At 38.2% G+C, this 13,895-nt stretch overlaps 1 protein-coding gene across 3 annotated transcripts; it reads right to left on the bottom strand.

Annotated features, from left to right (window-relative positions):
- Window positions 1-2,311: 2,311 nt before the first annotated feature.
- On the bottom strand, window positions 2,312-11,533 carry LOC103708558 (INO80 complex subunit D). Of its 3 annotated transcripts, none has more exons than XM_008793533.4 (3): window positions 10,953-11,533; window positions 3,405-3,985; window positions 2,312-3,159 (listed from the first exon to the last, which is right to left on the bottom strand). In XM_008793533.4, exons 1-2 carry the CDS (start codon window positions 11,522-11,524, stop codon window positions 3,697-3,699), a joined length of 861 nt encoding a protein of 286 aa, XP_008791755.2. In that variant the 5' UTR covers window positions 11,525-11,533; the 3' UTR covers window positions 2,312-3,159; window positions 3,405-3,696. The 3 variants fall into 3 exon arrangements, with proteins under 3 accessions (XP_008791755.2, XP_008791756.2, XP_008791758.2); XM_008793534.4 differs by having other exon boundaries at window positions 2,312-3,118; XM_008793536.4 differs by having other exon boundaries at window positions 3,405-3,982.
- Between the last annotated feature and the right edge of the window lie 2,362 nt (window positions 11,534-13,895).

The following is a 13,895-nucleotide window of genomic DNA, read 5'->3' as shown; positions in this document are numbered from 1 at the left end:
GTAGGTAGGAGGTTATCTACCTCATTTCTGGGATGCAGGACCGGTTCTTGGGTCAAAGGGCATGGAAAAAGTTAGGATTAGCCTGACAACGCAGCCTGGATTAAAGTAAAACTAAGTAGTGCTACAGTAGAATAGATCAATCTAAGAACACCGCGCAGCAACAACGACATATTTGCACCGACTCGCATATCAGTCGTATAACTATTTTGTGTGAGACTTATGTTAGCATTGGCGCAAGAGCCAATAAACTGGACCGGTCCACTAGATCGGCACAGTCATTGTGGCCCAAAAAAAAAATATATATATATTATCAGACGTGCTGTGCAGGCTATGGCCGGAGCTCTAATTATCGGGATGCATTGAATCAATGATTTAAGGGGTCGCTTGTTGGCCTGCCATGCATGGGATGCACCACCACGGCCACCCTTTTTCTCTGCTTTCTTCTTTCTTGGTTAAAGAGAGATTCTGTTGTCTCCTATACAAGGTGGGGTATTAGGTGCGGGTCGCATCCTTCTCGAGAGGGACTCGACTGCGGTAATCGAGTGGATTTGGGGAGAGGGGTGCTCAGTTGAGGACCGGCCGTTGCTCCATGATATTCATAGGGCATTGGGGAAGGCTGACTCCGACCAGGCCACGCACGTATATCGGGAGGCGAACGGTGCTGCAAATTGGGTTGCTTCCTTTGCTGCTCATCACTCGGAAGGCTTTTTTTGGATAGACCCATATGGTTGTGCCTATGCCTTTGCGCAGCATTTTGTTTTCTGATTTTGTTGGCCCTCTTCACACTCGTCAGGTGTGAGCCACCAATGTACCAAAAAAAAAAAAAAGAGACTATGTTCTCTCTTCCTCTCTTCTTTCTGTCTCTTTCCTATTTTTTCTCTCTCTACTGAATTTTCTCTCTACTCTTTCTAGAGATGATAGATCCCATAATATTTTCTGAACTATTGTTATATTGATTAGATTATGATATATATGTTATTTTGTAAAAAGAACTTTGATATGTATCATATTTGAACTCTCAACCTGATTATGTTCTAAACCCTATCAATTGGAAGTTATGCATTGGCACTTTGATTATTATTGAGCTCATTGATTCTATTTCTAGTCCTATCATAAGGTATAAATATGATTTTTTGGCCCACTCCGCAAAATATGTATGCAGTATTCTAGCCCACTCCGCTGGGCATAAATACGGTTCTATTCTAGCCTAGCTACATGGTATAAGTGTGGCCATAGTTTAAGCCTATTGAGTTGAATGTGATTTGTTTCAAATCGAATTTATGACGAATATTTCAAAGATATGGATTTTAATGGATTTGTATTTTAAAATGGAATTAATTGTCTTTATACTGATTCATTTTAATTTGTATTTATATTTTATATTATTACATGAATATTTTAGTTAAGATATTCATTACTTACCAAACTATTTAGCTTATCATACGATTTGTTACTGTTTTTACAGATCTGAAAAACTAGCATGACCGAAGTTTAATATGGAAAAACAACTTGCAGAACTTTGGTACAAAATTATTTTAGATTAGAGTTTATTTAAATTGATATATTATCTTAAAATATTGTTAAAATTATGCCAATATTTAAATTTTGAGTTAATTACTGAAATAAAGTTGCATATTATCAATTAAAGTTATTCCGTTGCATGTTTATGATATCATGATAAGATGCCTTGCCTACTTGTGGAGTTACTTCCTGCCCAACACACTGAAATAACTACACGCTGAAATAAGTACATGCAAAGAAAAGGAGGCAGTGGAAAAAGCAACCATTGGTACAACAAACAAGCTTTGGAAAGTCCAATGAGCACATACATTGCAAGAAAATTACAGGGAATGAAAGGCTTCATGCAACTCAAGCAATAAGCGGGATCTAGGATAGCTGCTGAAGTGTTTGACAGCATATACTACTCGATTTTGATACTGCTACTGTATATTTTCAATTCCAGTCTACCATCACCCGAACCTCACCTCTCAATTTTGAAAATGCGAGGCTTGGAAATTGCATGACATAAAACAAGTGACTGGTTTTCAAAATTTCAGGACTAGTTTACCTTGCACAGTATTGAAGATGGGTATCTCAGGAACACACTCAAAACTTTTGGATGCCTGTAAATTTATTCCAGAAATTGAGGACGGGCCGCGGTAACTCAAAGATGACAGAAATTAATGCAAGTCCATCTTGTGACAGTAAATAACTCAACACCTGATACTAAGAAGAAAGACCTGAAAAGGTAATGGCTTGCGAGATATTCAACAGTTAACCACAATCCTCTGAAACTCAAGCGCAGTACCACTACGGGAAGTTCCTAAAACAATAAATAATGCAGATACAAAATTTTTGACTTTCAATATGGTTAGTTAAAGAGTGAACCAAGCTTTACAGAATGAAAAAGGAGGGTGCCTCAAAACCTTGGACAGTAAATTTTAAGAAGAAACAACCACACTATCATTTTTCAATTGCCATGTAAAAATTTTCATGTAGCCTAATAAACAAAGCAGTGACCTAAATTTCAACATCGCACGCCCAATTACAGTCTACTGCATATGACTTGCTAAGCATGTAGGCATATTCTTTTTCAGGCTGGGCAGCAATATCTGCTTATAGAATTTCCAGCTTGACAAATACACGAGTAACACGACCATCTAATTCAGCTCTGGTTTTTCACCATGGTGTAAAGAATCACTGCATTCACATGATAACTGTTTCAATATTTCTTTCATCTCAGACATAATCACATCAGAGCCGATCTGCTTAAGACTTACATAAGAGTGGCAAATCCCAATGGCCCTTGATCCAGAACATATAGGACTGAGATTGCATCAGTTCAAACAGCAGAAGAAAGTGGAGGAGCACGGCAGCAGGAAGCAGATGGATTTGTATCAGGTAATCGCCCAAGAAGGGATGCCAAGTAGTATATCGTATCTGGGGCCTGGCGGCGAAGCCTTGGCTGCATTGCCCTGCCTGAATATAAAGCTGAATAACCAACCAACCAGAAACTTGAATACTCCTCCAAGTATACTAACAAGGCCATTGGGTAGCGAAACCTTTACGCAGTCATCATCCTATATCATAGTCATGCAACTGAGGGGTCGTCATCACCCTGAGAACCAAGCCTGTTAGTTAAGCTGTCCTTTAACAGACCTGCAATGCCTCATAAGGTTTTAAGAACATCAAATGGCTTGAATAGAATCATAGAGACAATTAAATAAAAATGGACTACTAAATAAGATGCATAACTAAGGTGAGTAAATAAAAAAAATAGTAAAAAAACATGCTGAAGGATGGAATATAGTTGAAAAACCTAGGATCAACAGATATACAACCAAGGAGGAAACAAACAGGAATACAAATTGGCAAGAAAATAATACAAAAAAACACTGCCATACCTTTGTTAGATTAGTGAGCATACTTCCCAGGCAGAGTGGGTCAACCCAGATATCTAGCTCAGTTTGATTGGTGAGGTTAATGTCTGGAAGGTCAGGACAGCAATGCAAACAAGAATCATATTCTCAAGAAAGAAAGATCAACCAACTTTTTCATTCTCTTCTTGTGCAATGTTATCAGTGGTAGCATCCAATGTTTCTCTTCTGGCTTGAATCTGACGCACACACTCAGCAATTAGAACATTAAATTTTGGAGCAGGCCTGCTTAAACAGGGTGTGTGAAGGCCTGTTTTTTTCAAAGCTTGTGAGATTCCTTTGTATCAACTTTTTCATTCGCTTCTTGTACAATGTTATCAGTTGTAGCATCCAATGTTTCTCTTCTGGCTTGAATCTGACGCACACACTCAGCAATTAGAACGTTAAATTTTGGAGCAGGCCTGCTTGAACAGGGTGTGTGAAGGCCTGCTCTTTTCAAAGCTTGTGAGATATTCCTTTGTATCTTCTGATAGTGCACATGGCAGAGCGAGGGCATGGTGGCTCTCAGAATTGGCTTCCCACAAACAACTTGCCCATGTTGTGGGCTGCTGCAATTCAAACACAGCCAACATTGTGAAGAGTCAGGAAGAGATTTTCAATCTAATCACAATTCTCAGGTCAGTAATAAATAGTGCACCCACTTTATAGAAACTAGTATAAAGCATCCTGCAGTTACATTCATTCTATTAATAATGCAACATGTAGAATAGCTTTCAACCACTAGTCTGCTAGTCATGTCATTGGACAATAACAATCTTCTCAAATCCAAGTGCCACTTGATTCTTATAAAATGGCTGTGACTAAAAGATTTTCATTTGAATGCAACCTACATTACTATCAGCCATTACAGCAATGATAGTGGAGATACAAAAACTACACTGAATAAATAAGCAAAAAAACAGAAGTAAAGTTTACAAAAATATGCAACTCACCCAAGATGTGCACATTTAATAAGAAATATGAATCCTTTAAGACCAATCAAGACAAGGCGATATAGAAACTAAACAAGCACAATATACATTTCTAATTATTTGACATGTTCTAGTTTAATTAGACATCTTCATCTAGAAATTCCTCGATAAAATAGCATACTATATTATAACAAACGGGGCATAGGCCTCATCACCCATTAATCCAAAAGCAGAGAGAAGACCAGGCGAGAAAAGAGAAAACAAGCTGCTTGGAGGGGGAAAAAGGTTGCCAGAATCTTTGACATAGGGTGAACACCCACGATGGAAAACAATTCTTACCACGTTAAAACTGCTGCTCCACCCTTCATCAGATCAAGCATTTGATATCACCTAACAGTAATTTAATTCCAGTTCATTAACATATAGTGTCACTCATTGTGTTGAATCCTTATATCATTCATTTCATTAAGATAGAATGAACAAATTAGTAAATCTTTATCGGCATCCAAAATAATGCCTATAAGGAGCTTCCTTGCCATTAAGTAGATCTTGGCAAGTGCAAGTTCGCGTCAGGGAACCTTCAACAGATCACTCTGATCCAAGCAATCAAGGATGAAAAATATGCTCTCCATTTTATTTCATATTCTCTTCTACAGAGTTTTTTCTTTGGGGTGGCAGGGAGGGGCGGGCATGGGGCATGGCAAGGAATGGGGGTGGTTATTACTAAAAGAAGAGTGTATTCATGGTGAGATTCAGACCACATAATAGATGTGACAAACAACCAATGGGCAGGTGTCCAAGAGGGACTTCATGTTTTTTTTTTTTACTTTCGTGAATGTGCAATACATGTGGTTGATTGATATTGAACATGGTTTATTCAATAGACAAGCACATTTGATGAAATGGAATCATTCCTTCGATCATATGATCATCTGGCTTGAATTGAATATATATACTTCATTTTAGATGTATACTCCTCCCTCTCACACATTTACTGGAAACTAAACATGGATTCTTATGTCTAGCACATGGATTTACATACCAGACTAAACTGGTCCATACTAAGCATAGCATACTATATCCATAGAGAAGCAATACAATACAGGGGCTTGATACAGGACTGCACCAACACAAGGTATGGGTGTTATGCCGATTTAGCACCTTGATCATGTATCAGTAGGAGGGCATACCGTACCATGCCATACTATACCAGTACCAACCTTGAAACCAAGATATAAAACCTCGGTTTAATAAAAGGATAGCCCATTTATATAAAAGAATGTATATAATAATATGTACTTGTCATAAGGGGGCATACTAACTGCTTGCCAATATGACAAGTGGAATGATCTGCCTTCCATATCTAGTCACAGTTCATCGGCATCAGATAATACAACCATACTGATATAGGTCAATCCAAGTTGATACGAAACATAATACAGGCAGTATGACATGCCGCACAGGTTGGTGTGGGTTAGCATTTCAAACCTTGGGCAAGACATCTTTAACACCTAAATTCCCCAAATGATGTTTTTGGACAAGACCTTATTTCTAAGGATAATATTTCCCTAATTATAAAGATTATGTTACAACTGTTGAGCAGATGGACAATCCCTAGGCTTTCCACTATTACATAGGTTGAGATACAAGAAATATGAGAAGTGGGGAGGGCAGGCTTAAACACTTCCTAAGACTTGCTTATTTTCCATCTTTATCTCTTCATTATATTGACTCTTGATTAGCAAGTCATGATCATCCATGCTCCCCCCTGTGCATCGTGCATTACAAATATGGTTGAACATCCAATTAAGAGGGATGCCGAAGTTTGCTTTATACAATAGTAAAGAACCTGTAACTTCCCAATTTCTGCACTCAAATCACCTTCTAGACGAATTTCCAACTTAAGGAAGTTAAAAAGGGAAAGAATGACAAAGTTGGACAAGAATTTTGTTGATAAACTTCCAATGTTCCAAAAAGATATATTAAAAAGGATGCATTGCAAGACCATTCCTCACATTCTTTAGACCATTTTATCTTCAAGCCTCAAGGTTTGTATATCCTCATTAGCAATACCAATTAAGAGGTCAATGTTCTCCATTGCTAGCCGGTACCAAGGCGAACTAATCTCATCAACACATTACCACTAGGTGAGTAATAAAGGAGACCACAAGCAGCACTTGAAACTGAAGTGTAGCATATTTTACCTCAAATGTTAAGGCGAAAACAAATGATTAGAGTCAAAAACAAAGCATGTTCCAAACAGTTCCATTAAAAAAAAACTTTGTAAAAAGGAGATTGTGACATAAGACAAATTTAAGCCGATAATCGCATAGTAGCAAAAGAGTATATAGATCAATGATTAATAAATGAAAGAGATAAAAAAAGAAAGGAAGAATAAGAAAGACTAAGAGAAACAAGAGGGGTTTCCAAACTTGCCTCTGAATCTTCAATTATTTTCACATAAAAAGATAGGCATACATTCCCTTTCTCCTACCAACTAAGGCCTCCTTATAAGGATTTCTAAACTTGGTTCCCAAGTTATCATATTCCCTTTCTCTTGAGCTTTTACAAATACAGAAATAAATCCCCTTTAAGATCTCCAAACCAGCCACCTATAGTCTCATAAGTAGACCATGGTACTGTAGCATTTTTTTTGTGCTACATAACCAGTAGTAACCGAACCATTTCATACCAAAATTAATTCCTTTAAAACCTCCTAGATTAAGGACTTAAATATTAGATTTAATTGGCTATTATTTGGATCAAATTAAAAGAAAAACCCTGATGACTTCGATATAAGGACCATATTTAAAGAACTTCAAATTAGTGGTCGTTGAATGCAATTGCTGCTGCAATCATCCCAAAAATCACATTGCATATTCACATTGAAGCTCAAATCTACCCGACTAAAACCAAAAAAAAAAAAAAGCTTGGAAAGATCAAGAATTAAAGTCTCGGTATAACCATCCTTGTTTGATCTTAAATAAGTATGGTAGCAAGACTAGTTAGGATGGATTCGAATAACCCTTAACAACAAGAATGAGAAAAAATAAACTAAATTGGATCTCCAAATGCACCATCTTCCCACATGTTGGGACAATCATCCCAATCCATCCCATCCGGTACTGACTAGGACAATCGAGATCTCTCGATTCATGCACGAACCAATGTCTCGATGGTGTCTCAAGTACTGTTGTCTTGTCAACATTGTATAGTACAGGGAGGATCCATCCCATACTATTAACTACTTCCCATAAGTACCCAAATCTTTTAATGAGCAATAAAAGCATGGTGCCATTAATTCCTCTCACATACTGGATACATTTTGGAGATGTCGAGCGATTGGCCAAGTTGGGTCAAGTGGGTTCGACATCTACATCTCCAACGTGTTAAAGTAAATTACACTACTCTTTGGCTTTCATCATCATTTGTATCTTAATTATTTGTAGAGAACCTGGAGCTATAAAAATGATCATGAAAATAAAAGATTGAGGTTTGTTACATAGGTAAATATTTATTTATAGTCGTATCCCTATCATTTCTATGCCATGTCTTTTTTAAGAATCTAAGATTTGTAATATTAATGTGTGTACACTTCATTGTATACGTACTACAAACCCATGCTTCATAGATGCTGCATATTTACTCCACAATGGTCAATGTTGTTAAAGGTGGTCACCTAGGCTCCCACGCAGCCACCTGGGCACTTAATTTGGCAGGACTGCCTAGGCCAAGCCCGCTTAAATCATACTTCTTTAAAGGTTTCTTTTCCCATTTTCTTTCTCTATTTGATCCCCACACAAGACATGTGGAAAGGTACCAAAGGCCCTTATAGGACGTATAGGAGGGCAACAAAGGCTATCACCAACTAACAACTGCCAAAGGACTGATCAATGACTATCCATAAGTTCAGAAACAATAATTAGTGGTAGTAACTGCAGTAGTTAGTGCTAGTGTCATCTTCGTATATATGTTTTTTGTTCCCTCTTCCTTTCTTCTCCTTCAGACCAATCTTCATATTCATCTTCTCCTCTCTTTCTTTAACTTCTAACTCTCCTTCATTTGGCCATTCTTCCCTGCATTTTCTATTTTCTCCCTTTTTCCCTCTTTTTCTTCATATTCTATTTTCTCCTCCTCCTCTATAGCTTGAGGGCTACTGCAGTGGCAATAATGTTGTTGGTGCTCTCCTTCTCCTTGTGGAGATACTTGGAATGTTTAAGTGTGAAAAATAGAATTTCTGATATTATATATGGTGAAAAAGAGTGTATATATGGTATATACACATCTATTTATGTCTATAGTTAAAGAGATGCATGGTAAAAGCTTCAAAGACTTTCCTTCCAATGAAGCCACCTACATGCCTAGGTGCTTGCCTAGTAGGCCATACAGAGGATCCACTGCCTAGCCTAGGCAAATCAACATTATGGTTTAGATATAGTAGATCATATTCAATGGCTCATATCAATATTAAACTCCCATTGTTTAATGTAGACATGACCAAATCTAAGCGGAGACCCACTCAAGTGTATGCAAATCTAGCTCTTTTTATGTATGATACATTATATTATCAACAATATAGTATAATGATAAATAATGAAGTGGTTTAAATTAAGGATATAAATGTAAGTAAAATTAAGCAAAGAACACATCCAGAACATATTTTATATAATGACCAAGGTTTTAACTTCCATGGGATGGAGTTGTCCCAGTTTTCTCATGGAACATGATGCACTACCGTGCCACCCTGTCCCGACACTTAGAACAGAGGATGTCCCAAGACGTGTCAATCAAGATGCTGAGACAATGAAAAGGCAGTCCTATCCCGGCACTTGGGATGGTACCCAGACTTAGTGTTTCACGAGACATCCCGCTAGGACTTGAGTCCTTGATAATGACATGTACTAAGTTGCCATGTTACTAACATGACAAAGGGGTTCATACCCTTCTAACAATTTAGTTGAAGTACAATGCTCTGACGTGTACTAATATATGGCAGCACATACTGTCTATGATGCTTTCTTTTTTGAAACCTATGCTCCACCTTATTTGAGTTTTCTTTCCTTTTTCTTTTTTCTTGTTTTGTTTTGTATTGTTTGAGGTGAAGTATAAATACTGGACAATGTGACACTAGAAGTCATCATTTTGCACTATACTAAAGGTTAGAAGTCATAGAATCCCACAACAATATAAAGGTTGTGTCTCATTTGATGTGAGGAACCTGAACTGCAGTTCATCCAAAAGTGTGTAGAGCAATCCAAACTTCACTTCATCCAAAAATGTGTAGTTGCTGGTCTTTGTTTCAGTGAGTGTCTCCAGATTGCATATGTCTATCATTCAGCAAAAAAATGTTGCACCTATCTTCCAACGCAGCTCTGCAGTCAAATTCGATGTGGATAACTAGGGGCTTATAATGCTCATTAAATGCTGTGCCAGTCACTTCCCCCTCACAGATTGGCCATTTAATTATGTGATAGTAATGATAATTTAACGGTCATTTTAATGCCAAAGTTGCAATTCCTGTTTTCCATTTCCTCCAAAGTCCAAAACAAACAGCAGAGATCAAGTTTTCAGAACATGTTTTCTCAGAACTCAAGTTTGGACACTTCTAGCACTTACATGGAAGAAAATTACCCTGAGCTTTCCAAATGCTACGAATAGGAGAGCTTTTCACTGCATAGGAAACACATTCACACACCTAAGATCCTTTTTTTAATGTGTAAACTTACTTAAATGTGCCCATAAGATTCTAGCATAAATTATGCGCTTATTTGATTTTGCCAATCTGCAAACATGATTAATGTAACTAAGGTATGCTGAGCCGTGTCGAACCAGCTGGGTCTGGGCGTGTCGAATCGGACCGGTCGGTTACCGGCATGATTCAACCACAGATTCAAAACGCAATTTTTTTTTTGGTTGTAACCTGCGAACTGAAATTGGAAAACGATTTGCCTGATTTCAATTCGAAGTTTACAAAAAAAAGGCATCATTCCCCGTTTCAAAATGAAAAAAAAAAGCACCCCCCTGTCGACGAGGGCATTCAAGCCCTCTCTCGGCCTCTCTCCCTCCCTTCCTCCCTCTCCCTCCCTTCCTCCCTCTCCCTCTTCCTCTCTCTCCTTCTCCCCCTCCCTCTCCGGCTCTCTCTGTGTTAGATGCCCCGGAATGGCATGGTATGGTCCTTTACCATGCTGCACCAGTTGCCGGACGCTACCCCTTCTGGTATTGGTTCCGCCAACCAATACTTATAATATCATCAAGAACATATAATGAAACATTCAGAAAGAACCACTCAATCAGGAAAAAAAGTTTCAGAAAGCAACTTCAGAACAGAAAGCATGACTAAACTTTTTTTAAACATTGAATGTGCTTTCCACAAACCGCGTAAGAAGGGGAATCTTTGAATTCCTAAATCCTAGATCTTGATCTAGGATTGAAAAACAAAACAAAACAAAACATAACCAAAGCACCCCAACAGAAGCCTAAAATCAAGACTATCCTCAGTCCTCACTGAATCATAATCAAACCCCTAATCCACAAAACCTCGCAAAAGATAAAACGGAAAAAAAAGAGAAGGGATTCAACTTTCAGAGCAGGTTCCAGTCCATACCTCCTTATAACATAACTGCAAGGCTTATACAACGTCTGCTTGCTATCCGAGAGTATGTGGCTATGGCAATAACTCGTCAATGGCATCGGCTTCGTCTTACACCCAGAAAACGCGCACCGCTTCTCCTCCACCCCCCCATTATTATTACTCTTCCCCTTTCTAAACCCTAATCCCAACCCCATCCCACCATCATCCGACCCCCTCCCTCTACCCTCCTCCTCCACCGGACTCAACCCGAAAACCCAGTAGTAATCCCGGTGCCGCACCCGCAGCTCATCCATCAGCGCCCAGTATTTCCGCCGGTAGAGTCTCTCCAGCTGCCTCACCCGCCGCAACCGCCGGCGCAGCACATCCTCCCGAGACAGAGCCCCCGCGTCCCTCAGCACCTCGTCCTCCTCCGCCCCCTCCACCACCACCGCCGTAACTCCCCCCTCCGCCATCGCCGCTCCCGCCGCCGTGGAAGATCCCGCAAGATTACGGTTAGGGTTAGGGTTCGAACCCGGGGGAAGGTAGGGTGCGAGCTCTCGCTTCGGGGGTTTGAAGGCCGCTTGGAGTCTATTCGAAGAACCCATCTCTCTCTCTCTCTCGGAGAAGGAGAAGAGAGAGACCAATTTTTTATATAGAGGACGGAGGGTGTGAGTCGGATATAGTGGATCTCTTCCTATTAGCGGGAACAGCGATCGGACGGTGGTGATGCAGCGGGGGTTGAGCGGGATTCGGTGTTGGGGTCGGTGTATGCTAGTCTCGGGAGTCGGGGACGTTTTTCTCGGGATGAGCTACTTTTTTTGAATTTGTTGTGGGTCCCATGCCGTTAGTTTACGTGACGGCCGAAGAGTGGATATGAAGGGAGTTTGCTGTTTGTGGCATGGCGCGGTGCTGAGCCATTTGTGGCCTAAAATGAGGAAAGGGGCGGGGAGGAATTAATTGGTTTCTTAATTTGGGTATTTAATTTTGGGATGGATGTTGTGGATGAATACATGGTAGGATGTCTTTTTTAGGAAAGGGTTGGAGGAAACAATTTAAGATTATTAATGATTAAAGTACCAAAACGTTTGATTTTGTGTTTGCCCCCTAAAGGAATTTAATTAGCCTAGGTCAACATTTGACTTTGCATTATATGATTCGATTCTCACTAACTAATAAAAAATAATGTTATTATTACCACTACAACTACTAAGTATTGCAACTAAGAAAAGGATACTAGTTATTTCACGATCTAGAATAACAAACTGAGAAAATACAAATATAGAACAAGTGTATTGTCTCCAAATAATGCATTATTTTTGTAAGCTATGGATAAGTACTTTTATACTCTTGAATATCAAACTTTATTTATCAACATCCTACATATGAGTCATCAAGTTTAATGTCGAAGACCAATTCTATTGCAATCAAGGGTCTTTCAAGTTCTTTACATTACTCTATATGATTAATCTTTAAAGCATGTAAGTTATAACAGTGATGTAAAATAATGCATGAAAGAAACGAATACTTGTTATTCAAACCTTAACCGCTCACCCATCTATTTTAGTGTCTAACCATTATAGAAGCTATTCCTACTTCTATGCCAGGCATTTTTATTTCCTACTTACATGGATTGAATACTTTCAAGCATTCTCTTAAAAAGACTAACATGCTAGCAAATAAAACACTAAAATTATGAAAAAAACAAGATATTAGATATACATTGATGTTACTTAAACCATTTATAAATAAGAATCTATATTTAGATGAGTATCTTGTGGAGCATTTGTGACAAGAGCCTGATAACCAATTTTCTGTGCAATAATATATTTCTATTATGATATTTCGCTTACATCCAACATTTCCTAACCAAAGAACTAACCAACCACCTCCCCCACCCCCTTTTCCTTTTTTGAGAAAACCATCTTCCATTTGTTAAAATTTGGTTTTCTCATATATCTTATTTTGCCATTGCCTTTCATTTCCTAATATATAAAATTATTATTTATAGACAAAATATTAAATCATTACATTAAAACATGTTGGATATATATAGACTTCAAAATGAAAGAAAAGAAGAATCAATCTAGATGGCATTGGCTTTCTGGTGAGAAGTCCAAAAAAGTGGTGGGGAATTGTCTCAATTAAGTGGAAAACCAAAGATAATTTTACCCTGAGCCATGAAAAGAAAAAAAAAAAAATTATAATAAAAGGCACAGACCTTTGTTAAAATGAGTCTTTAGGAAAAGAATCCATTTATGTTTGCACGGTTCGTTATCATCTTTCTTCATTAATTTACTTGATTTCTTGCATGCATGTAAAACATTATATTAAAGCAAAAAAAAATATATATTTCTCAATAATGGTTGGACTCCATGCTACAGAAAGGTTCCCATTGGTATATTTAATTTTTATATTCTTGCGTACTTCCAACTCTTTTCTCTTTTTTTTCAAGAGAAGATAAATGGAATATCTTATTATCCAAAAAAATCAACTGTTTACAACTACATGATTGGAATATCCACATGACCTATACGGAACAACTCTCATAAATGTCTTCAAAAGAATTTATTCCAAGGGTTGGATGAAAGACGACAGACTTTGGGTATACAGAATATCTCGGCATACGACTTCCAAGTCTCCCCTTGGTCTTCCTCGCATTAAATGAGACATATTAATTTACATAGATTCGGTATGAAAACTATGGTCTACAGGTGATGGTGACCTGTCCTTTATATTCAAAGTTATCTATATCAGCCCAAGCCTCTCTATATTCTAAAGCATAACACTGTAGCTTTTGGCCTTCTTTTAGATGCCGAAGTGTAAGCCTCTCTATATTCTAAAGCGTAAGACTATAGCTTTTGGCCTTCTTTTAGATGCCGAAGGGTATAACACATGCCATCCTTGCTATCTTGGTTTTGTTCGTCTCAATCATAGCAGGGATTGGAGGTGTCAAAGGAGTGTTCAAGAACTTCGTTT

This window comes from Phoenix dactylifera, chromosome 10 (assembly GCF_009389715.1).
Source record: "Phoenix dactylifera cultivar Barhee BC4 chromosome 10, palm_55x_up_171113_PBpolish2nd_filt_p, whole genome shotgun sequence".
In the NCBI taxonomy this organism is placed as follows: domain Eukaryota; kingdom Viridiplantae; phylum Streptophyta; class Magnoliopsida; order Arecales; family Arecaceae; genus Phoenix; species Phoenix dactylifera.
This window is presented reverse-complemented; position numbering and strand designations above follow the sequence as displayed.